Genomic DNA, 25,535 nt, shown 5'->3' with positions numbered 1-25,535 from the left:
CTCCACCTTTTCTCTGACATGGACTCAAAGCAGTATACAGTTAAAGTAAAAGGTAAAGGTACCCCTGCCCATACGGGCCAGTCGTGTCCAACTCTAGGGTTGTGCACCCATCTCACTTAAGAGGCCGGGGGCCAGCGCTGTCCGGAGACACTTCCGGGTCACGTGGCCAGCGTGACGAAGCTGCTCTGGCGAGCCAGCACCAGCGCAGCACACGGAAACGCCGTTTACCTTCCCGCTATGAAGCGGTACCTATTTATCTACTTGCACAGATGGGACCGAAAGACAGGAGCTCACCCCGCCGTGGGGATTTAAACCGCCAACCATGCGATCGGCAAGTCCTAGGCACTGAGGTTTTACCCACAGCGCCACCCGCGTCCCTCGTATAGCTAAAGTAGGAACAGCTAAAAACATAGAACTTAACAATCATTTACAAAAGAATTAACATTTAATGGAATAAACACACACAGAGAGATATCACTGCAATAAAAACATTATAGCAGCAGGGCTTTCCTTAGAAACACCCAGTTTCCAAAAGCCTGTTGGAAGAAGAAAGTCTTCACCTGTCAAGCAGAAGGACAAACAGGAGCAAACCAGTCTAATTTCCCTAGGAAGGGGCACCCACCAAGAAGGCCTTCTCCTGTGTCCCTACCAAGCATTCCTATGAGGGTGGTGGGACCAAGAGAAGGCCCTCCCCTGAAGAGCCCAGTCAGGTTTGGATGAGGGAATACGGTCATTCAGACAGCCTGGACCTAAACCATATATGGCTTTATAGGATTGAGAATGTGTTATGAGTTGAAAAACAGTCAGTTCCTTATGTATAAGAAAAAGCTATAAATGGTGGGCACGGCAGGGTGGGGGGGCTAAGCGGGGTGGGGGGCAAAGGACATCTCATTGGGGGCAGGAACCATCTCCTCTTAGTAGGAATGTATGGCTTGGGACAGTCCAAAATTTGTTTAAAATCTCAAGTTCCTTATTTCTCCCCCAAACCTGGGAGAAAGATGTTTCAAGCCACCTTTCTCACTCAGTTCCCCGCCAGATGTTTTGGACTACGAATCTCATTGGTCCCAGGTGTCGGTGTCTGTGCTAGCTGGAGCTGATGGAAGTCCAAAAGACGCAGAGGGCACCAGATTGGGGAATGCTGTGTTCAGGCATGTTTCAGGAAAAAACAACGTTTTGGAAAGCGAGTGCTGTGGCCCCCACAAAGGGCGCTATTTAAGAGCTCCGGGCACATAAACACTAGCTCCTTCTCCAGGCTGTTCCTGCAGCTCCGAATAGTAATAATAAGTTATTATTTTGTACCCCGCCTATCTGGGTTGCCCAGGGGCACAGGGACCTGGGAGCCCACGTCAGCCTTGCCGAGACCTCATCATCGTCATCATCCGCTGGATGATCCCACACACCCCTCACTTGCCTACTCACCTTGACTCCCCCATCCCCAGGCTGGGCTCCATTCACAGCCGAGTTCCTAGCTGGAGCAGGCTGGGGCGTTCTCCTGGCCCACGGCGCCTGGCCTGCTCTCGGCTGCTCTCTCCAAAATCAGTCACAAGGAGAGGGCTCTTTCCAAAGCTCCGAAGGAAGTAGCCAGCCCTGCGCTGATCCCTCACCGTCTTAACCCCTGGGCTGCTGGGCGGGACAGAGGAAACCAGGCTCAAGAGAGCACTGCCTTGGAAAGAGAGGGAAAGGAGCGAGGAGGCTGTCCGTCCTGGCCAGTCGCTCTCTGTCATCCCACACTTGTCCCAGGCTCCTGCTGCGCCTTCAACTCTGCCCCACAACGCTGGACGGGCCCACCTCCTCTCCAGCTGCCAGACCGTCACATCTGGAAAGGATTTCAGCGGGGAGCGGGGTGGAGGCTCCTGAGTGCTGAAAGCAGGAAGGGGAAGCCTGGAAGTGGAGGTCCCTTTTCTGGGGAGGGGACGTTGGGAATCCTCGGGGTCATTTTGCAGGGCCTCTGACTGCAGGCTCCGGGGGCTCCGAGCTGGAGCAGCTTTCGCTGCGCACTCAGGGAGAGCTGGAGAAAAGGAGCCTGCGGAGGGACTCGCCTCTGGCTCCTCTCCCGGCTCAGGGCCCAGTTTCGGGCAGGCTGCACCAGCCTTGCCTCCAAAGTGCCAGAAATCACAGCTCCTTGCCTTGATCTACACGGTCCTTCTGCCAGGGACTCAGTGGCAAGTTGCTTTCTCCCAGCTTGAAATCCTAGTCTGTGAAATAGAGATGCTAGCAGCCCACCTCGCAGGGCTGTTGTTACAATAAACAACAGGTAATGTTCTACTTATTTAAAAGGCTGGATTAATGGGAAGGAGTCACCACTAGAGCCCACTCAAATGCACTAGGACCACTGAGGGTTGGTTCTGACTCTTCCCCCAAAAAGGGCTATGGGGAAAATGGACAGATCTTTCCCTGGGGGAGTCAAAAGAGCTCCTTCCTAAGGCCTGATTCCAACACACACACACACACACACACACACACACACACACACACGTACCTGGTCTAAGCAAGATTGTATGGCAGGCAGCGTTATTCTTATCCCTTGGCAGGAAAGTGGGGGAGCAGAAGGTGACCACAGGGAAATTCCTTCGAAGCCCTGTCATGCCACGAACTGTGAGGAGGACATGCCCCTGGAGGGGGCCTGGCTGGCTAGCGGAACAAGTACAGGCTGTGAGCCCGATGCTGGTGACTAGTCCCTAGTTCCTTATTTCCATGAAAGCTTGAAACACACCTCAGTCTGTAAAGAAGTCATTTTCTTCTTGCTTTATTTTGTTTAACTTGCAATTTACTGGCACGGCCAGAAGCAATAATGCTTCTGAATACCAGTTTCTGGAAACCACAGGAGAAGGAAGATCTGGGGCAAAGCTTACTCTGGGCTGTAGCCAGCTAAGTCCTGCGCAGAGTATACCTGTTGGAATCAATAGGACCAAGTTGTGTACATTAATTTCAATTAGCCTACTTTGAGTAGGACTAGAACTGGCTGCAGCCCTTTAGTTCCTAAGTTTCTGACCATGCTGAGTTTCAGACTTCCATGGACATCAGGAGCTGGGAAATAGCCACCAACTTAAGCATCTCCCAGAAGCCCAGCCCTTGGAACTGGAGCCAGGATGGAAAGGGCCATTGACTGGCTGGATTCTCACAGACTAGGCTGGGGAGTAGGAGAGAGCAGCCCCCCCCCCCCTTTATGCCAAGTGTGCTCACACCAAGAAAAGTTACAGAGCATAGGCAGAAAAGGCTTTAGAGCATGACAGCCACGTTCTTCCACTGAAGAACAAACAGAATCCAACACTTTGTTGTCACCTAACTTTTCAAAAGCTTAAAGCTTTTGTAAGCTTAAATGGCTTTTTTTTGGGGGGGGGGAAAGGGAAGACTAGACAGATTTGTGGGATAGAAGGAGAGCTCTCTCAGGTCCTAAATGGAGCCCCTATTTTCAGAGGCAGTCTACTTCTGAGTAGCAGGTGTGCAGGATAAGCACCAGGGAAAGCCTTTGTGTTTATGACCTGCTTGAAAAAGTCCCCAAAAGCTCTTGCCTGGCCATGCCACAGCTGGAAGCAAAACTGCTGGTGAACTATGGAGAGGGGGATCCTGCACCCATCTGGCTAGGTGACTCTTGGGGTCTTCTTTACTACTTGTGTATTTAATGAGTATGTAGGGAAGAGAGCAGAGCATAACCAAAAGTCAAAGCTGGCACCACTTTTCTTGTGAGGGGTGGCGGTGGGAATTGATTTATTCAGAAACTAGTTATTTCAGACCCAACCCTCAAGCGGTTGGTTGTGGGAGGCCAGTGAATGGTTAGTGAGTCACTCCAGAACTGTGACTTAGCAAAAACTCTGATGCAGCTGGATATAGGAAATAATAACAGGTTGCCTCCATGTTCTCTTACCTGCCTACTTCTATGCAAATGGATATCTTTAGCAACTATCTACAAAGCAATTTTCAGGTGCATTATGTCAGTGGTCCTAACCACCACCTTTTAAGGTAAATAAATATTATCCTCCCCAGAATGCTGATGGGGAGGCTGACGTGCTTAAAACCTGGTGAGTTCATGACAGGGGTGAGATTTCACTAATTGTTTGCTTTATCAAGGGGCATGATGTGGTTGAGAGATTCACAACCAAAGGGTTTCTGCACCCAAGGAGCCTACATTCCAGAAAGATGCAGACTCCAAACCTTCAATAATATGCACCAGCCCTGGCTAGCTGGGGTTCCAGTTCTGTTCCCTATATGGGTGCTGAGTTAATTAAGCATGTTTAGCTCCCTGTAATTAATCCTACGACAGTGTCTGTGTTTTAAGCACCAACACAAACTGTGGTTAGTGTCAAACTTGGCAAGGCATGAGAGATCTATGATGATCTTGGCATTTCCTTTGAAGAAAAATATTTGTGGTGGTGACAGAACTTGGATAAGAGCCACACTTTCAGAATAAAAAAAAAATGCTCGCGCCACACTGATTTTTTTAATTGATAAGAAATACATTGGAAACCAAAAAGAAACGACTCCTATGTTATAAACCAAGCACTGCTAGAACACAAGTACTTTAAAATATGATCATGGGGCATCCAGAAAGTATAAAACAATGCAGCTACACAAGTACATGCATCATTCCCAAAATATAATTATAAACATGCCTCTCACATATGTACCTTAAGTATGTATACAAACTCAATGTGCTTTTGCCAGGTAATCTCATTTATATCAGGTCTAATTTGAGACAAACTCTCCTCATGAACACACTACTCTACTACACTGAAATGTTTCAAGGTTTCCTTGGTTTCTTCCTTGCCATTCTCTCCTGTCACACCAGTGTGGCACACCACCCCCTTTGAGAGCCACTGCCCTAACCCCTATGCTGTGCTCAGGATGAAGATGCATGAGTAGTAACTCATGGGTTACTACTCATGCATCCATAAGACACCTTATGGGTCAGTTCTTGTGAGATGCTCCAAGGAAAGTTCTCTCTGCAGCAGAGAGATGGAGAGTTGGGTTAGAGAAAGTTGTGGGGAGAGGGGAACGACAGCCCAATCCATTTGACCGCTCCTGGGCTTCCCTCCCCCCTTTGAGATCCAATCATAACCCTCCTGCTATGTCACCTAGTTTAACCCTTTCTGTCTCTGTGAAGTTTTAGAAAAGAATTGCTTTAATGTAATTATTGATGGTTTTACTGTTTTTTAACAATCAAGCAGTGTGTAAATTTTGTGAAATAAATAAATAAAAATAAAATTTCCACCATGAGCGCGGACTACCTAGCAGCAAAGCCACACCAGGGCTAAAGCATTTTCAAGAGGAACAGAGACTGAGGGAGGGTCCCACGCAGAAGGAGGAGGAGGCGGGGATGTGGCAAGAGGCCGGGTGCTGTGCCCAGCGCTGCTTTTGCAGAGCCGGGGAGCCTGCTCGCTCGGGGTCAACGGGAGAGAGATCCCAGCCTGAAAAGGAAAAAAATCTCCCGGCCTTTAGCAGGCGAGGAGTTAACCCAGGCTGGGAGGCGGGTGGTCCTGCTGCAGGTCCGGCCTTCCAGAGAGGCGGCTCGGAGGGCTGGGCCAGGCTTGCTGCCAAGCCCATGGGAAAATCTGTCCCGTGGAGAGGATTTCTTCTTCTTCTGACTCCTTGCTCTCGGACTAAGTCACACAAAAAGAGCGGCCTAGATCCTGGGCTAGACCCCCTCCTTCAGAGCAGGGGTGCAGAAGCTGGGGCGGGTCGCTTCGGGCGCAGTTGCTGCAGCACGGTTGGGTCTGAGGCCAGGATCGGGACCGGGAGACCCATTCTGAACCAGCAGGAACCGGGTTGAGGGACACAACATCCTTGATCCCAGCCGGTGGGCGGGGGGCATAAGAGCATAAGAGGCAGGAGCGGCTGCTGCCCCAAGCTCTGTGGCAGAGCAGCACCCCCTGGGATCAATCCACCCAGGGATAGGCGCCCCTGCAGGCACTCCAGGCACCCCTAGGATGGAGGCAGAATCAGCTTCGGGCAGGGGTGAATAAAGGTGTCATAAAAAGGGACAAAGGTCCCACCCGAAAACAGGTAATCAGCCCAGCCGTGTTGGCTGGGAAAACACCAGCCAGATTTGGCACAGGTTTGCTTCCTGCAGCTCTCCATAAGCACTGGAGAGAGCAAAAGAGATGGGGTGCCCCCACCCTGTGTGCCAGTTCCAGTTGGCAGCCTCCCAAGCCCTCCTGTACTCTCAGCAAGGAGGGCTGGGCTTGAGGGGCAGGTGCTGGGAGTGGGCCTGATACCTAGGCTAGGCTTGAAAGTTGCACATCCTTTCTGGCAGTGCTCTCTCCAAGGTGGCGTAGTGTCACAGCCTTTCCTAGCCTGATGCCCTTCTGGTTATTTTAGAAAGGCAGTGGCCAGGGAAGATGGGAGTCTCATGACTGGAATGCAGAAAGAGAGGGGTATAACCTATTCAAAAGGAATAGGCCAAACAGGAAGGGGGGGTAGCATTATGTGGAAAGGTGGATCAGGGGAATGCTTTCAGTAAGGCTTTTGACAAAGTCTCCCATGATGTCCTTGCAAAGAAGCTGGCAATGTGTTATTGTTAGGTGGATTCGTAGCTGGCTGACTGACTGAACCCAAAGAGGGCTCACCAGCAGTTCTTTGTCATCCTACAAAATGAAAAGTGGGGTGCTACAGGATTCTGTCCTGGGCCCAGAGTTGTTAAACATCTTTATGAATGACTTGGAGGAAGTAATTGAGGAGATGCTCCTCAAATTTGCAGATGACACGAAACTGGGAGTAGTAGTTAATACCTCAGATAATAGAAACAGTACTGCTCTATTCTGCCATGGGTCAGATGCCACCAAGAGTCCTGTGTCCAGGTCTGGGCACCACAGTTTAAGAAGGATATTGACAAGCTGGAACATTATGCAGAGAAGGGTGAACAAGATGATAAAGGGTCTGGAAACCAAGTGCTATGAGGAATGATAGGCATCTTCAAATACCTGAAGGGTTGTCCCATGGAAGACGGAGCAGGTTTGTCTTCTGCTGCTGCGGGGTGTAGAACCCAAACCAATGGATTCAAATGACAAGAAAGGAGATTCTGACTAAACCTTAGGAAGAACTTTCTGATGGTAATTGCTGCTTGACCATGGAACAGACTACCTCAGAAATGGTGGACTCTCCTCCATTGGAAGCCTTTAAATAGAGGCTGGATGACCATGTGTCAGGGGTTCTTTGGCTGTAACTAGATGATCCTTGGGACACCATCCAATTCTATGATTCCCAACATTTGAAGGCATTTGAGGGCTCCAGGTTGGGGAAGGCTGACTAAGGACAAGTCCACACAGTGGCCAGATTCCCCATGCAGCACCTTTATTTGCTTGCTTGTTTAGATTTCTGTCCTGGTTCAACTTTAAAAAGTGACGCACATTGGGGCAAAACATCCTAATTTCACATAGATGCTTTGGGGGTGACTGACCAGAGGATCTTGGGGTCGTGGTGAAAATTCAAAATGTCAACTTAGTGTGTGGCAGCTGTGGAGGGGAAAGCAGCAAAATTCGCAGGGGTCATTAAGACAGGGGCTGAAAATAAAACTGCTGGTGTCATAATGCTGTTATACAAATTTATGCTACAAACACACTTGGAATACAGTGCTTGTTACTGCACTTCAAAAGGGATATTGTAGAGCTAGGAAAGGTTCAGAAAAGAGCAGCTAAAATTATGGTGGATGTTGGACTTGGCCCCATGCTCATGGCCCTCCTCTTCCCGAAACCTCCAGCCCAGGCCACTCTAGGGCTCTTCTGCAAGGAGTGAGTGCTGCCTTCACTTTCCTTGTTCAAGCAAAGCAGCTCCTTTCCTGGCAGCTCTGACTCAACATTCCTCTGGGGCAAGCAGGAGGAAGGGGAAAACCCTCTTGAACCTCTTTTTCAGGACCTCCCTACTTTGCCAGGTCTGCTTCCCTGTCTGTGCTTAGCCCTTGCAGGGACACAGGATGCCTCCATTCTTCACACAAGGACCACAGTTCAGTGGCCACCCAGGTGCCTCCTCCAGGATTTCCCCCCTCTGCCTCTGGCTCCATAGGGATCCAAGCCAGTCTGTCGGCTGACCGCTCTAGTGTTTCTCCCTCTTCCCTTCCCCCAGAGCTCCTTTTATAGAAGGATCTGAGGCACTTAAGAACATAGAACCTAAGAATAGCCCTGCTGGGTCAAGCTGTGGCCCATCTAGTCCAACATCCTGTCCTCTCAGTGGCCAACCAGATGTCTCGATGGGAAACCTGAAAGCAGGACATGCATGCATTCCCTTGCAGCTGCATATAACTCCAGCTGTTTGCTGTCAGGGATTTGCTCCCTGTAGAATGAGGCTCTGACTTTGCATCCAAGTAGGTGGGAAACATAGTGGGATATTCAACTGAGTTTTAGTCAGAGCAGACCCATTTCAGTGAACAATCCTAGGTTAAGTCCATTAATTTCAGGTCTAGCAGGTCTACCTGGAGAAAAACATAGTTGAATACCACCCATAAGGGTGCAGCAGGGTGGTCCTTAGCAGCCCTTCCCTACAGGGATACAGCAAGTCCCCTATAGAATTGGAAGGGACCCTGAGGATCATCTGGTCCAACCCCCTGCAATACAGCTGCCCCATACGGGGATCAAACCTGTAACCTTGGCATTATCAGCACCATGCTCTAACCTGCTGAGCTATCCATGAGGAAAGGCTCTACACTGGGGCTTCTTTTTGAAGAAAATGTGAGTAAGAAAGGAGATGAGTGGCATAAGTCATGAGTGGTGTGGGGAAAAGTGAGCAGGGAGTTCTGAAAGCTGGGATCATGAAGCTGATTCAGGACGGACAAAAAGGAAGGACTTCTTCACACAACATAGGGATGCTATGGAATTTCCTGTCAGAAAATGTAGTGATGGTCACCAACCAGGAAGGCTTTAAAATGAGATCAGAGGAATTCATGGAGGACAAAGCAATGCAGTGGCTACTAATCATGGTGGCTAGAAGCAGGAAGTCTCTGCATACCAGTTGCTGGGAATCGCATGTGAGGAGAGCTGCTCCTGTTGCACTCAGGTGCTGCTTGTGGGCTTCTTCCATTTGAGGCATCTGGTTGGCCATTGACAAAACAGGATGCCGGATTAGACTGGCCCCCTTTGACTTGACCCAGAAGTCAGCGCTTCTTATGCTGTTAAGCATCATCAAAACAAAATAATAATAGGTTCCTTAATGGTCTTAGAAGAGCCTGCTGAATCAGGCTAATAGCCCATCTAGCCATGCATCCTGTTCTCACAGATGCCTGTGGGAAACCAACAAGCAGGAACTGAGCAGAAGTGCACAAGCACATCCTGCGGCAACTGGGATTCAGAAGCACTGCTGCCTCCAACAGTGGAGGCAGAGCATAGCCATCATGGCTAGTAGCCACAGATAGCTTTCTCCTCCATGAATTGGTCTATTAGTCTTCTAAAGCCATTCAAGTTGGTGGCCATCTCTGCCTCCTGTCGGAGCAAGTTCCACAGTCAGCAGCCTTTGCCCCACACTTAACACTTGCCAAGCCTGCAAGATAAGATGTTCATCAGGAGAGTATATATGTTCGCGATGCAGTTGATTATTGCTGCTGAATTGTTTTATGGGCTTCCTCAGGGTCACTGGCAAATTGGGAACCCATGAGGACAGACAGCTCAGGGAAACAGCAGTTGAACTATGCCGAGATGGCTGCTCATGCCTGCTTGCACCACTGATGAACCTGCACCCTGCAAGGTGCCAAGAGAACAGTTGGCTATCCTGTTTTAGAAAAAGCAGCTCTTCCCCACTCTGGGACGTGTCCAGGGGGGTTGACTGCCTGTAAAAGGGCTTATCCTCTGCTTTGAACATTGCTCAAATGTCACCCTGGCTGATTCAGATCAGGAAGTGCTCAAAGTTTTTTTCCAGTCATCCATCAATGCCCTGTTATCACAGCCGAACAAAATAAAGTAATACAACGGGGAAACAATAGTTGGCAGCAAAAGGAGGGCACTTATGCCACCCCGACCTCAGTAAACAGCAAAGGCGTCACAAGTCTGAGTGGCCCAAGCAACTGCTGAGAATGGCCATAGCTACTGAGCTTGCATGCAGGAGGTCCCTGGTTCACTCCCTTTTAGCATCTCCATGTAGTAGGGAAAGGAAAGGACAATACTCAGCTGGATGAGCCATTGGTCTGGCTTGGTATAAGACAGCTTCCTCTGTTCCTCTGCTGACCATCAATTCCCACACATCACACCTGAGCAACTCAGAAGCTTCTGCATCCTGCAAGGTGCTCCAATGCATTTATGTTTACATTTTAAAATGTGCTCTAAGTTGCTCATAGGGCTTTGGGTAACAGGCAACTAATGAGTCAAACAAATGAATAAATAACCCCAAATACTAACTGGCCAAAATAGGAAGCACGACAGCTTCATATTTTCCAGTCCTGACAACCCTTTCTTTCCATTTATCCTCTCTGATTTACTTGAAGAATGAGAAAAATGAACCAACCTGCAGCTTCCTGAAGCAGAAGGGAGAGGTCTGTGCCAGATGACCAAGAAAAGGATCCTAACGTTCGTTAGGTGGAAGAAGTCATGGCTTGTAAAGTGAAAATACTTTTGATACTTCCAAAGAGTATCAAATTGGGCAACCTCCTGTGGGTGTAACGTCCCGCTATCGGACTTGCTGAGCTGGTTCTGGGAGTGCCACTGTGGTTTTGAGGAAAGGGAAGCTGATGGGTCTATGATGTGCCAAAACAAGATAACCACTGCCTCCACCCACCCACCCAGAGAGGCAGATGGGAAGGGAGCCCTATGCCCAGCAAGGGTTCCACCATTACCAGGTGCAGCAGAGAGGAATTAGGCAAGCATGGTGGTCACAGCCTGGAATAAGGGAGCCATCTCTCTTCTCAGTCGCAGGGTGGATGGGAGCAGCAAAAACAGCAAAGTATTGTGCCTCCTTAAAGACCAACAGATTTCTTACGGCACAAGCTTCAGTCCTCTGCAGTCCATGGAAACTTATGCTAGAAGAAATGCTGGTCTTCAAGCGGAAAACAATATTGTTTTGTTACTATTTAGGAATATGACCCTCTTGTAGGACTGGGGGTTGGTCTGGATATTATTTTTGGGTCCCCTCCAAGCCTGGGATTCTGTAGAAGGAAGTTCTGAAGTGGTCAGACTAGTCTCTTTGTTAAAAAGCTGACAGGACTAGCCAAGTCTCTTAAGCATCTTTTTTACATGACAGAAGAGCTGGCCAAGTACAGGTGCTTTGTTGCCAGAAACACCCACCTAGCAGGGCTTCCACAAGTAGGGGGCAGACTCTCCCTCACTCGCTAGGACCGGGAGAGCAGGTTCAGGCCATAGTAAAAAAAACCAAAAACATTTGAACCCCCACAGCAAGGGCAGATTGGCTAAAAATCTTTACATGGGAAATACAATAAATGTGTTCTCATTTTTATGTTACTAATAGATATAATAATATTCATCCTTGCTGAGAGTATTGAGATCCTAATGATGCCAATAAAGTAAGCAGTCAAGACAGTCATTGCTGAACTAGCCATGCACTTTAAATGTTTAACTTTTATGTGCAGCCCACCACAATGTGTATCACACAACAACTTTGTTGTATTTGCACAGTGTTCACTAAGGAAAACATACTAACGAGACTAGGCATAATACAACGAGACTGCCGTAATACTGCCAAAGCACAGCAGTGAATGTTCATATAGAATCAGAAGTGCTTAGTTCACGGCGTAAGTTTGCAAGCCATTATACAGAATTGTGCGTGCATCGATCATGAAATATATACTTCGTTAAGAATTACATAAAACCAGTGCTGTTTTTCTAGAAAAAGAGGTGCTGGAGCTCATCACGAACTTTTCCCTTGCTCTCTTAGAATGGCAATGGCGCACACCAGAGAGGTGTTGGAGCTGAGCTCCAGCTGGAAAAAAAAAATCCCAGCATAAAACATAGGCAAGGTAGTTGGGCCCTGGATCCCCTTTCCAGATCTCCAGCCCTGGTAATTTGTACCAGTTCCCACCCCACCACCACCACGCTTGACACCTCTGCCCCTCACCTGGCTGGAGGCCACTTCAGCCTAAGCATAGGAGAGCAATTGGCCAGAGGCCAGTCTTGGCTTGAACTGGGAAGACACAGTGGCTTGACTCTCTCTCTCTCTGCTGAAACCGAAGTGAGGACTTTGAGATCATCCTGGTAACCTAGCAGGGGAGCAAAACCTGTTGGGGGCAGGGAATGCTGTGAGCCCTGCCATCTAATGCTCAGGACAGACATATGTGTAAATAAACCTGTATCTCACCAAGACACTACCTTCTCCGGTGACCTTTGTTCCTAGGAAACCTAATCCGAGGTGGGTGCTGGCAAACCTAAAACCTCCCACCACTTGAAAAGATTTAGGACGCTCACTTTGTTTTGTGTTTACTTTTCTCATAGATCAAGATATGGGGTGTCAATGCTGTGTCACATGCTATATGTTTGGTTTTTTCCCTGTAGTAGGTGATGTGCCACCTCCTTGACTTTGCAAGCAAAGTTGGGGGAATCTTTCAGGGTGGGACAAAGCCTGGTGAGAAAGTGGGAGGGTGGTCCTGCTGGACAGCCCATGGGCATGGTGTTCCTGTCCCTTGTTTCAAAGAGCCGACAAGCATCCTCCTTTACCTCTTTAAGACTTAAAAGACCAAGGGACAGAGCATCATCCCCATACTTTTCTTGAGCTTCAAAAACAGTCTCTTTGCAGCCTCAGGGGAGTGAAGTCCAGAGGCCTGGGCAGAAGGTTGCCCTAGAGACCTGCCAACGGTTAACTCTTCTGAGGCTTGATGACTCTTTCCCTTCCCCCTGGACACTCTGCCCCAGCTGGCCACACACACAGAGACCCCTTCCAGCTTTGGGTTTTCCCAGAAAGTTTCCCATATTTCATGTTTGTGGAAGTTTGTGCACAGCTGTTCTGCGCTGAAGAAAATTGCCTCACCCAAGTGACACAACAGATCACTTTCAAGAGGCCTCATCTGGGCTACCCTCTTCCTGCTGAGAACCATGGCCAAGGCACAGGGAAGGCAATGAGTCAGCCAAGCCAGGCAGTGTTTGAGGCTACAGCCAAGGAGCAAGGAGCAGGCATGTGGGAACTAGTCCTCAGTGGCAACCAACCCTTATTTAATCCGCCTTGAGTTTGCACTGACACAGCATTCTGCTTGTCAGCTGCAGCAAAAACAAGTATCTTGCAGCACCTTACAAACAAGTGACAATAAAATAGCTTGTCTTTGAAGTGCCAAGAGGCTGCGCTTTTGAGATTGTGGCATTATGAGGGGAGGGCTGCCAAACCAATACACAGGCTTAATTGCCGCATACAGGGCTGCCCCTTGGAAGAGGCTAGCTGGTACAGAATACCACAGGCAGATTACTTATTGCCACTCGCTGCTTGGAAATACACTGCACTGGCTTCAAAACAAATCCAAATTGGCTTCAGCTGTTTCCAGGCACAATTCCAGGTGCTGATTTTTGACCCCTAAAGCTCTGCATCGCTTGGGATGGATCTGAGCTCCCAGGAGAACCTGCCCATTTGTTTAGAGTTCAGTCAGAGGCCTTGCCACAGGTGCCCTTGGCTGCAGGTGTCAGATGAATGCATGACAACCAAAGACATCCCCCCGAGGCATTAAGCCCCCCCCCCAACACACATCCCAGTAACACTTGCCCTGACACTCATATGATCAGCTTCCAGCCACCAGGCAGAGGTTTATTCTCCTAAGCTTTTAAGTGGAGCAGTCCATTTGCGGGGAGGGGGAGCCTTTTTTGATGTTGCAATGGTTGAAGGGGTAAGAAAGCCTTTGCCAATCAAACACAAATCTCCCCAGAGAACTACCAGGAGATCCTCTCCTCTCCCTTCTGACTGCCCGTGTCCTGAAGACATGCAGGCAGAAGCTCTGGCATAAGTTCCTCACTCCAACCACCCTTTGCAGAGAGATGCCCAGGGCAGAATATGCTGCACTTCCAAAGGCTTCCTTTGCTTTGAAAGCTTATCCTCAAGGCGCCACCTTCTGGCAAAACCAGGCCAGTGAAGCAAAGGAAGAAAAAGGGGTTGTTCTCAAAGCCTGCCCAGTCAAGGAGCCTAAGAAGAACCTGCTTGGTTGGACCAAAAGGAGCACATCTAGTGCAGCAACCTCTCCCCACAGTGGCCAACAAGATACCCCAAAGAGAGTGCAAGAGCAGCGCTTTCCCCATTCCCAGCAGCAGGCATTCAGGAGCATACACCCTGCTCCTGACAGAGGGGGAATAGGCATTGTGGCCAGGAAGGCCATAATTAAGGGATGGGAGGAGCAGCTAATGTATGCTGACTTTTTAGCCCCCAGCCTAGCCTATGTTGTCATAATGATTCAACCTTTCCACAACAATACACCATTAGGGGTCTACAGTGGCTTGGCTCGTTGATGCAACAGAGTCTAGGAAATCTCCCCCACAACCACCTGGTGGTCTTTCTGGGCCCAGAGGAGAGATATTTAGATCAGGATGGAGGGTGGTCACAGTTGCCCAAGAAACGGCCAAGGAAACAAACTTTCCCCACACGCCCCCTGCAGAAAGAGGCAGGCAGACTGGAGGGAAATAGAAAGATTTTATTACAGAATGTATACAGAGAATTGAGCAGAGCTGAGGTTCTCCTACCAGGCCTTTCCCAGCTCCTGCCTGCTTAGCGCAGGCCCAGAGGCCAAATGGCAACTGTTTAGGACTTCCTCCACCAAGCTGCTGCTGCCCCCAAAGAGAGCAGCTGAAGATCGCATCCTGTAGCCACCTTTTGGAAACGTCCAGAAGGAATTAGGGGAGGGGCCATAGCTCAGTGGCAGAGCATCTGCTTTGAAATGCAGAAGGTTCCAGGTTCAATCCCTGGCAGCATCTCCAGGTAGGGCTGGGAATGCCCCTGCCTGAAACCCTGGAGAGTGGCTGCCAGTCAGTGCCACCAAAACTGAGCTAGATGGACCCAAGGGACTCAATGTAAGGCAGTTTCCTGCATTCCTATGTACTTAAGGAAAGGCCTCCACCCAGCTTTCATCTTGTACATACAGAGAGATGACCAAACTCTACCACCACAATCACATGTAAATCTCTAGTGTGAAATGGATAAGTTATTATGCTCTATGGACTGTTTTCAGTATTGATGGAACAACCATCAAGTTGTATTTTGTTAAATGTGTTTACTGATTTCACACACAAAAACAAGTTATTTACGAAACGGGTCAGCCTCCATCGATAAGGGTTATGTTCCATCTATTGGTGCAATATATGACAAATCTATCCAGCTGGCCCAGAAGGATCAGACTGAAGAATGGGCGATTATTTATATATGCAACGACAGCAGCGTGGATACTACTGGCCCAGAGATGGAAAGAAGATGAAGTCCTGACCAGAGACAAATGGTTGATAAAGATGATGGACTATGCTGAAATGGAGAAAATGACCGGGAAAAGATAGAAACTTTTAATAAGGAATGGGGGAAAATTACAGCACTGTAAACAACTAAAAACTTTGGCAGAATTTGAGTAATGTGTGTAATGTATAAAAAACTAAGGTAAAAATTGGACTATTTTAAGAAAAATAGAGAAAATATAGGATGCAGCAGAAAAAGTTTGATAATGTAAACTATGGAGGGGTGGAGGGAAGTCTAAGGATTCAAGGAATCCTAAATGTTGATGGTTATGATTAATGTTTGAATTCAAATGTATAGTGTAAAAGTAAATAAAAAAGGGTTTTTTTAAAAAAGAAGAGTGGGCTGAGCATGGGCAGGAATACATGAGAGAAGCAGAAGGAAGGAAGGTGTTGTCCGAGCACCAAATAAAAGCCCCGTGAAGCTAAATCCTAGGCTGCCTCTCAGATCACCAGCACATGATGGTGAATCCCGCTGCTGCTCTGAGGAGGAGGAAACAGTCCACTGAAAGGTAAGGTGTGTGGCACCAAATGAGAACACAATGCAGAACCGGACAAGCAGGCTGCCTTCTGCAGTTGCTACCACTAGCCATTCAAGCTGCTATGGTGACACAGCCATCGCCTGCTGCTTGCCCACAGCATTTGGTACTCAGAGATGGAACCTCCCTGTTCCAATAGCCTATTTCAGCACTATGGCCAGAGACACTGACCAACCTGTTCTCCACACTTGTGGCTGGTCAAGCTACCTCTGCTGCTCACGGTGGTTCTCCCACTGCGTGGCACTCAGTGACTGGCGGCCATCACTTTCTTTGGTCTTCCTGAAACTGCTACCAGTAATTTTTGGTATGCTGCTGAAGGGCTGAGGCTTTTGCTCCAGGGGCTGGGCAGGCATGGCGGGGCAGTGCCTGCCGTAGAAGAGCCTGGGGTAACGTTTAAAAGTAAAATCTTCTGATCTGCCACCCTCAGGCACCCAGGAAGAATCATGTAAAGAGATTCAGGAAGGCTGCAGGAATCCCAGCCCTGCTGAGAGAGCACACACCACTCCCTCCCCACCCCCAAGCATCCCCCTCCTTCCCCATAAGCTTTGGAAACAGAAGAATAGAGATGAGTCCTGGAGCTGCAGGGAGTCATTTGCTTCCTCTCAGTTCTTCTTGCCTTAGTCATCCTGCAGAGAACAGCAGCAGTTATTCCAAGGGACCCCTAGACAGGCTTTGTTCCCACCCAGGGCTCCAGGCACAGGACCCTGAAGTCAGCCCCACCAGAACAGGGTCCGTCTGGCTCCTGGACTGGAGCAAATCCAGCTCATGCCAGAGAGAACCCCCCCGCCCTGGCTGCTCAATCTAGAGTGGTCATCCACATACCCATTCGGCATCTTCCGCGCCATCCCCATGCCCTCGGGGTTCATCGGACGGCTCCCCATGATCCTTGAAAGCCAAGATGTTGTCTGTCCAGGAGGCCCCAGCCTGCTGGTCACCAGCAAAATTGCACTTGGTCACTGTCCCCACATCCAGCTTGGCTAAGGAGACTGGAAAGGAGAAAAAAAGTGGCAAGAGCTAAGTGGCAGCGCAGCTGTTTGGCATGGGGGTTCAATTCCCCATGGCACCTCCTGGTAGGGCCGGACAAAAGAACCCTGTGGAGAGCTGCTGCCAGTCAGTGTAGGCAGTACTGAGCTAGATGGACCAATGGCCTGATTCAGTTGCAGGCAGCCTCCTACGTCCCTGAAGTTTCTAATGGAATATAGACTGGAGGAAGGAGTCTAGTCACACCAGGGTGTCCCCTTCCAGAAAATGTTGATGCTTTGGCAAATCCAGGTCCTAGCATGAGGAAGGCTCATTCCCCAGGCTGGCCCAGCAGGGATGGTAAATGGGTAAAGGGGTTGACCAGGGAAAAGAGGCTTTGTGGCAGCAGCTCTGCCTGCAGCACTTACAGACAAAGGGTCCATCTCCCAGAGTCCTCAGGCGGATCTCCATCCCCACCTCCAGCTCCATCTTCTCCATCTCACTCTCAGGCAGCCAGAAGGCCACAGCCTGGCTGGGTGTGTAGGGCTGCGTCACCTTCACCAACTCTGGCTTGGTCACCAGGCACTCCAGCTCTTCGGGGGTCAGCCTGTCGGTCTTGCCCTTGGCCTCCACCTCTGTCCATCACAACACAGAAGAAGAAGAAAAAAGATTGATGTGTACAAGGAGGGCCTTACCCAAAGGCCCAGGCACACACACACAGGAGCCATCAACTTCCAGCTCCTGGTCTTAGGCTGGGGACCACACCTGCCACCCTTGAAAAAAGCCTCCTACACCCAAGCAGATCCTAGAGCAATCTTCACCAACTTGGTACCCTCCAAATATTTTGGGGCTACAGTTCCTATCAGCCCCAGCAGGGCACCAGATTAGCAAAGCCTTTTCTACAACCATGCTGGACATGCTCTCAATCTCCCCACCCCACATGGCAGGGGAAATTCATAAGAGGAAAGGCAGATCACATGCTGAGACACCCCAGTTCACTACCCAGGAAAACAGGGCAACCTCCCAAGTCTGCTCTGCAGGAACACTACCCTCTGCTCTGCTAAGGCAGACCAAGGAGAGGCTTCTGGGCAAAACTCACTGTAGGATGCCATGAGGAAGCCAGTATTGACCTTCCGAGTTTCGCTGAAGTTGGGCTCCACCTCCTTCCCCTTGGGGTCAAATTTGCGGCGATGAACAAGCCTTGGCCTGATGTATAGCACGAAGTAGCGTTCCTGGGGTTTGGGAAGGACAGAGAATCTGCTCACTCTGAGTCTTTAGAAAACACCATCACTTTTGACTGTTGTTACCACCTACCAGTGCTATTGCCACTACATTTGCAACTCTGTATTACTGTGGATGTAAAAAAACTGGAGCATGTTGGCGTTCACCAGCCAGTGTTGACAATCCCCAGCACCAGCCATTGTCAACAATCATCATGAAGAAGACAGACACAAAAACGAAAACTGCTCATTTCTAGTTTCCAACAGCCACAGAACCAATGCAAAAATTACAGCGGGTTGCGCAAAAAAAAAAAATCACACTCACAGCTAGCAAGAATGAATGACTCTATATTTCTCCCTCTAGAACAATATGCAGGGTATCAGTGTCATACTGGATGAGGGTGAGTGAGCTGGAACTTGAACCAGACAAGGCAGAGCTGCTCCTGGAAAACTGAAAGTCAGATCAGAGTTGGTTTTGCATGAGGCTGCACTTCCACTGAAAAACCATGGGGTTCCTTGCTTAGGGGCTGCTCCCTAGATTCTTTTCTAGATCCCTAGAGGTGTTTTTTATTCAGCTGAGGCTGGAGCATCAAGCCCACCTCTGCTGCTCCTGGAGGTGTCAGCTCTGGCCCTGGTGAGACATGCCTTTGTTACATCTTGTTTGGGCAACTGCTACATGGGTGACTTTACGTGGAGCTGTCCCTCAAAGATTGTTCAGGAATTGTTTCTGGCCCAGAATGCTGCAGTTAGGACCTTGACAGGGATTGAGAGGAGGCCTGGGACTCTAAGGTGACAACAGCTACCACTGCCTCCCAGACCATTTTCAGCACAATTCAATGTGCCAGTTGTGACTTATAAACCCCTAAAAGGCTCAGGGTTAGACTTCCTGAAGGTTACTCTACTGCACAGCCCTGATCTGGTATTGCGGTCTTCAAGAGAGGCCTTTCTATCTGTCCAGCCAACATCTGATGCACACTGCTGGGAACTCGAGAAAAGAGTTTCCCCAGAGACTGCATCCAGAGGCAGGGGGAAGGCCATATAGTCCCCTTGAGGACGGACTCCATTTAGCTAGGATAAACCATCTTCATTCAAACAGGTGTTTGGGTCACTAGGCTGGTTTATTTGGCTCTGTTGCTGTGTTTAAATATGTATTTCTAAGTTAACTATGCTTTCAATTAACTGCCTTTTTCTATATGCTTTTATCCAGTTTTATTGCCATGTTGTCTATAGACTGATCCTTTTTTATTGCGGATTTTATTACTGTTATTTACCTTGGACGAAGTACTGTTAGTTACCTTTTGATGGAAAGGCAGGATGTCAAGGTAACAAACAAATATCCAAGGAGAAACGTCAGCAATGCAATCTGGCTATATGACATAACCTTCAGATTGTGTCAGTCCCCTCCCTTCTCTCCCCATCTGGCAAATAATCCAGTCCACCAGCAAGGAGGATCACCTGCTCATCCTCTCAGGGTGGGGTGGGGCAGGGCAGGAGGCTTAGGACCCAAGGGCCTCTCCTGTTTTGGGGACAGACTCCAGTTCCTAATCTCCCACACACACAAAAAAACCCCTTGGATCTGCAGGTTATTCAATATTATCCTCAAAATGTGCACTATGAAATATTCAAGGCAGCCTCAAAAAATAATAATATGCACTAATAGCCAAATCTGGTGAAAGCAGTAGCAACAAAACCATCTTTTTTGGAAAAACTCCACTGAAGCAACGCTGCCTTTACTGCCCTCCTAAAAGTGATGAGAAGCAATCTAGTCAGGCCAAGGAATTTCTGCAGGGAAGTTGTTCCAAATCTGGGTGCCACAACCACAAGGTACATACTGGCTTTATGTCTGAAGACTGTGGGACTCCCAAAGCAGAGTCTCAGCAGAGGAATAAAGTTCTCAACAGACTTGCATACAGGGAGGCATTTCTTGAGATATTCCAGTCCTGGGTGCTTTAGGGTTTGATGATGATGATGATGATGATGATTTATTATTTATACCCTGCCCATCTGGCTGGGTTTCCCCAGCCACTCTGGGCAGCTCCCAATAGAATATAAAAAAACAATAAAACATCAAACATTAAAAACTTCCCTAAACAGGGCTGCCTTCAGATGTCCTCTAAACGCCAGCTAGTTGTTTATTTCCTTGACATCTGATGGGAGGGTGTTCCACAGGGCGGGCACCACGACCGAGAAGGCCCTTTGCCTGGTTCCCTGTAGCCTTACTTCTCGCAGTGAGGAACTGCCATAAGGCCCTCGGAGCTGGACCTCAGTGTCCGGGCTGAACGATAGGGGTGGAGACACTCCTTCAGGTATACTGGGTCGATGCCATTTAGGGCTTAAAGGTCAGCACCAACACTTTGAATTGTGCTCGGAAACATGGAAGCAAGTGGCAATAAATGTAGGTGGAATGAGAGTGAAGTTAATTTGATCAGAATGACTGGCACCATCAAAACCATAGCAGCTGCATTCTGAAGCTTCTGGAGGGTCTTCAAGGGCATCCCCACATACAGCACATTACAGTACAGTGGTGCCTTGGTTTATGAACTTTATCTGTTCCGGAAGTCCGTTCTTAAACCAAAGCTGTTTTTAAACCAAGGCGTGCTTTCCCTAATGAGGCCTCCCACCACCAGTGCCCTTCCACCATTCGGCTTCTGTTTGTAGACTGAGGTAAAGTTCGCTAACCGGAACACTACTTCTGGTTTTGCAGAGTTCTTACACCGAATAGTTCATAAACAGGGCTGTTCTTAAACCGAGGTACCACTGTAGTGTAGTTTGGAGGTGACAAGACCAGCCCTGGTTTCTTAAGAAAAGAGCACAGCTGGCATTTAAGACACAGCTAGTAAAAGAAACCACTCCTGGCCACTGGTGCCACCTGGCCATCTAGAAGCAAAGCCAAAGCCAGCTCTCCCAAATTGCTGTTTATTACCCTCATCCAATCTAAAACTGCTGCTTAGCAGGACCCCTTCCCTCTCCAATTCAAGGCACACAAACTTGACCTGCCAGGAATTGTGAGAACTGATATTTTTGTGTTTCGGGAAAGGAGATTATGTATCTTTTACTCCCACACCAGGATTCCCAGGTGGGATTACTGTATTTGTGGTGCAGACACATCCCTTCATTTCCCACAGCAAAGGCAGCATTCTGAGTGGTGCAGATGGCAAGGAGAGGGGTCACACGAACTGCTTCAATGCAAACTAACTCTCAATGTAATGCCGTGAACAAGTGAGAACTAATTCATGGAGGATAACACTATCAATGGCTTTTTGTCTTGATGGCTGTGTCAGACCTCCAGCACCAGAGCTTCAGAACAGGCTATGGCTTTCCTGCCCTGCACTTATGGGGCTTCTCAGAGGTTCCTGCGGGGGAACAGGAGGCTGAGTACTGGTCCGATCCAGCAGGATCGCTCTTCTGCTCTCATTAGAAGCCTCACCTTTTTGTCAGCATCATCCAAGATGAGATGGCGGGACACGTCCAAGAGCTGCCCCTCCACAATCACACCGTCACCACTGCAGGGGAGAAAAGTTAAGACACAGGGGAAGAACCCCAAGTGAAGAGTTTATGTCAATCGCCCCACAATCCCCTGGGGTTATACCGTTTCAGGGAATTTTGATGCCATAGAGGGGAAACTTATTTTTTTCACTTCTCCATCTATGCCATTCCCTCTCTGCCTGACCTACCTTACAGGGCTGTTGTGAGAATAGCATTAAAGGACCCCATAGGTCTCCATGATTCTGTTCTTGGGTGGTCCAACTTCCTAATTGTCCAATATTCAATGGGTGGGGGATTCATTCATTTCTCTCGCTCTTAAGGGGCCCCTCAAGGATTCATTCTTGGTGCTCAGCTCTTTTCCCTCCACACAAATGTCCCTGGGCGACCGCATCAAACCCGACCCCTCGACGCTGCACCCCCTCAGCCTGCAAGGGCGGGAAGCGTCACTGCGCACCCTGCACATGCTCAGAGGCCCCTCCCCGCTGAAGCGGCCCACCGCCTACCGCTGCCAGGAGGCGGGGTCCCAGCGGCCGCGCAGGCGCTCCGTGTGCACAGCCTTGGTGCTCAGGGCGCCCTGGTCGTAAATGCGGCTCATGATGGCGGCGAACACAGCAGGGCCGGGGGAGGTGGGGCTACGGGAGACAGTGGCTCCGCCCACACCCTCCCTGCACCTGCGCAGTAGCGGCAAAAAAAAAAAAAAAAAACACCGCAAAGGACAGCACTGTGATCACCACTTGAGCTGCGTCAGGGCTCGGAGTGTAACTGCGGGAGGGAGAGTGGAAGGATAGAGGCGAGTCGCCGTCGCCGTGGGGTTGGCCGATTCCGAGCCAGGCATTGGTCCGCGGTTCGGCCGGTGAAGGCATTGATTGGGTGATTAAGAGGGAGGACGGATGGGCGAAGCCCCGCCCCCTGCACGCGAGAGGAGGAAAATGGCGGGAAAGAAATGGGGGGAGGAAGACAGGGGCGACTACGCGCTTGCGCACTTTCACTTACGCGTGTTTCCCGTGAGGCGAGGCACCCACAACGCTCCTGCGAGGGAAGCCAGCTCAGGGGACGTTTCAAAGCACGCAGCTGAAAGCAGCTGCCTGAGGCACCCCGTTGAGGCTGCTTGCCTGTGCCTCTCCTTGTAAGGCTGAAGCGCCGCAGGTGGGCCGTGGGAAGGGCCCTCCCTTCTCTCTTGCCTTTTTGGTAACCAAGGCCCTGTGGCCGCAGGTGAGAAGAGCAAGGGGCTGAGAAGACTCAGAAAGTGGCTCTGTATAGCCAGGAGGCTCACCACTACCAGTAGCTTTTTGCTTCAAGCTCTCTGGCCTCCATAGTGAGTGTGAGCAGAGAGGAAGGGGATGGAAGTGCTTTAGGAGCCTTTAAAACCTGGCAGGATGGCAGATGCAGAGGTGCCTTGCAGAGCACAGAAAAGCCTTTCTGCACCCCCCCCCCCGCCCCCGGGCTCTACTATTATTACTGTTATTATTATGCACAATTTATTTATATTTTACCTCTTCCCCAAATTGGGATTCAAGGCGGCTTCCACAAATCAAAATGACACAGATTAGATACAAAACGCTAAAAATATACAAAAGGCAGTTGTTAAAAAGCAGTTAAAAAACTCTAATAGAATTAAAACTATGAAAAACAAAAATACTGTACACTGTTAAATGCTCTTTCCTTTAAAAACAAAAAAAAGTTTCCAAAGGCCTGTTTGAACAAAACAGTCTTCGCACTCTGGCAGAAGGAAAATAAGGAGAGTCGTCCCTCCCTGGGAACCTAAATAGAGCCTGCTGGTGAGCTGATGGTCCATCTGGTCTAATATCCTGTTCTCACAGTGGCCAACTAGATGTTCTGGGGTCATTGTGGATGAATACAAGGACATTTCCCCAGAGTCCTGTAGCAGTAGAAAAGTGAATTCAGTGGTAAGATGTGGGAAAAGCCTGGAAGCAAGCATCATGTTGCTCTTATGTCCATCCTTGGTGCCACCACATCTAAAAAAAAGAATATTGAATATTGTGAAAATGGGAATTGCAACCAGAGGGGTCACCCCTTACTTTCCATGGCAGCAGCCCACTTAATGTAATTTTCTTAAAAAGCCATGGCGGGGGCAAATGTTTGACTAAAATTGAGGGAAGTGGAGTGCAGTCTGAGGATTTCATTAAGGCAGTCTTTGCCAACCTGGTGCCCAGCAAGTCCAAAACACCTAGAGGGTACTATGTTAGCAAAAGCTACCTTAAGAGCCCATTAGCTCTACAGTCACAAGTACAATTGCTTTGTCGAGTTATGCCCACTGGGTGGCAAGGAATCACTTCTAAAGCCCCTTGCACTACCAGAGGGCAACATTCTGCCAGCAGGGAAAAGTGGCACCCACATTAAGGTCAATAGGGAGCCTCAGATGGCTGCCACTCTGCTCTTCCTTTCCCTACTCCACCTCCCTTGCTGCAGTGCAGATCTCTACATCATCCCTCATTACTGCTGGTGTGATGATCAATCTAAAACTTGGGACTGCATGAAGTGGAGAGTGGGAGCAGCAGGTTGGGTATGCAGCTGACCTGGGATAACAACCAGCAGACATTGGAAATTGAAAGGAAGCTGTATGGCTGTTTGAGATTAAGGGAGCTACACAAAGTGAAAGCTTCCTAAGCCTGAATGTGATTATTGGGTCCTAGGCCAATAACACAAGCTATTAGGCTGCCTTGATCCAGATCAAGTGTTTTTTGCAGCTATTTTCCATGGGAGTCCATAGCCAGGGTTTGAACTCAGGATCTCATGTATGCTGAGTCTCTGCTTTTTTCAGCTTAGCTATGGCTACATGGAAAGCTAGTCTATGGGTCTGAAGGAGAAGAAAAGAGGGGGATACCCTAGGAAATTAATACAATTGCTCCATCATGGCAGTTTCTTCTGCCTGGAACAAGGGGCCAGGCCTACAGTCTTGCTGTGCCATCCTTTTCTCACCTAAAACTATTCTTCCCACCAGGGCCTCCAAAATAGGAGCTTTTACATCTCCCTAATATCCAGGTGCTGTATCCTTTTTATTATGTTGCTACTAATCCCCATACAAGGGGGGCGGTGCCAACCACAGTCTTGCCACTGTCAGCTCCATTATTCACCCTTTATGTGTAGCATCCCTTATCCCCTGCAAAAGGCTGGTTCCAAACACTTTGTGCATGGCTGCTGCAGAGGAAACATTGTTTTGCCAGCAGGGCTTAAATCCTGCATGGGGCAGAGGGCTCTTTGCACAGGCTTCTTATCCACAAGTACCTGGTTGGCTTGTGCAGGGAAAGACAATATAGCTTGTTCTGGTAGCATGGCCAGGGTTGGGTAGCCCCACAAGGTCACCTGAAAATTCTATGCAGTGCTAGGAGCCTTCCTTGCCTGGCTGAAGATGTGTTGTTGGTGAGCATAATCTTTGTGGTTGGTGGCAGAATTGCCAGGCCTGCTGTGGTGGGTGTGTCTATTCAGTGTTGCTGTTGACTCTGCTGCTGGTTCACCAGAGGAGGAGCGTGACTGTGTTATGCTTGGCAGTAGCTGTGGCCTAGCAGCTGCTGGGGGAGCACAAGGGTCATCTGATGGCCCTGCGTTTGGAGCACTTCAGTGTAGAGGTTTATAAAACTATAAATGAGAAAAGCATGAATGGAGGGTAGTTTTTCAAGAGGCAAAGGCTTGTCTCTGGCTGCCTCACACACAGAACCCATTAGAAGTCCCATTTAACCCCAGACATGGAAGGTTATTAGAGAAAATTAGAGGGGCCCTTTTGGGCCACCCCTCCTCACCTGTACAAAGGCCTGGCTGGGTGCACTTGCACACCTCGCTAAGAGAGACCAGGGTGGGAGATTGGGGGGGGGGGGATTCTGTGGTGCTGGGAAAGGAGGGCAGAGAAAGAGAGGGAGAAGCTCTGTGGGGAGGAGGGAGAGAAAAGGAAACTTGGCCAGGGCCGGAGAGAGAGGAAGTGCGAAAACAAAAGCGAGATAAAAGGGGCTGCTGCTGCTGCTGCTCTCGCTCTCCCTCCTCTGCGC

At 49.2% G+C, this 25,535-nt stretch overlaps 3 protein-coding genes across 7 annotated transcripts in view; 1 reads left to right on the top strand and 2 right to left on the bottom strand.

The window, feature by feature from the left end:
* The window catches only part of ANPEP (alanyl aminopeptidase, membrane), a 31,730-nt gene extending 21,164 nt beyond the window's left edge, over window positions 1-10,566 (bottom strand). The window contains exon 1 of one of the 3 annotated variants that reach the window (XM_080981772.1): window positions 10,416-10,566. The gene's annotated coding sequence lies outside the window, so the exon portion shown is untranslated. Of the gene's footprint in view, window positions 1-1,415; window positions 1,712-10,415 lie in introns of those variants that run through there. The other 2 variants (XM_080981771.1, XM_080981773.1) reach the window with 2 other exon arrangements.
* A 3,938-nt stretch (window positions 10,567-14,504) lies between these two features.
* The window catches only part of LOC308463646 (arpin-like), a 12,063-nt gene continuing 1,032 nt past the window's right edge, over window positions 14,505-25,535 (bottom strand). The window contains exons 1-6 of one of the 2 annotated variants that reach the window (XM_080982248.1): window positions 22,038-22,277; window positions 21,476-21,551; window positions 17,928-18,060; window positions 17,257-17,463; window positions 16,691-16,854; window positions 14,505-16,494 (exon numbers count right to left, since the gene is read on the bottom strand). In XM_080982248.1, coding sequence (XP_080838374.1) covers window positions 16,486-16,494; window positions 16,691-16,854; window positions 17,257-17,463; window positions 17,928-18,060; window positions 21,476-21,551; window positions 22,038-22,129 — 681 coding nt within the window. In that variant the 5' untranslated portion in view covers window positions 22,130-22,277 and the 3' untranslated portion in view covers window positions 14,505-16,485. Of the gene's footprint in view, window positions 16,495-16,690; window positions 16,855-17,256; window positions 17,464-17,927; window positions 18,061-21,475; window positions 21,552-22,037; window positions 22,278-25,535 lie in introns of those variants that run through there. The other variant, XM_080982247.1, reaches the window with a different exon arrangement.
* The window catches only part of ZNF710 (zinc finger protein 710), a 22,243-nt gene continuing 19,115 nt past the window's right edge, over window positions 22,408-25,535 (top strand). The window contains exon 1 of one of the 2 annotated variants that reach the window (XM_080982143.1): window positions 22,408-22,680. The gene's annotated coding sequence lies outside the window, so the exon portion shown is untranslated. Of the gene's footprint in view, window positions 22,747-25,535 lie in introns of both variants that reach the window. The other variant, XM_080982142.1, reaches the window with a different exon arrangement.

The sequence above is a fragment of the Podarcis pityusensis genome, assembly GCF_964106645.2.
Source record: "Podarcis pityusensis genome assembly, chromosome: 14".
Taxonomy (NCBI): Eukaryota; Metazoa; Chordata; class Lepidosauria; order Squamata; family Lacertidae; genus Podarcis; species Podarcis pityusensis.
Note: the sequence above shows the minus strand (reverse complement) of the source record. Positions and strands in the feature narration are given on the sequence as shown.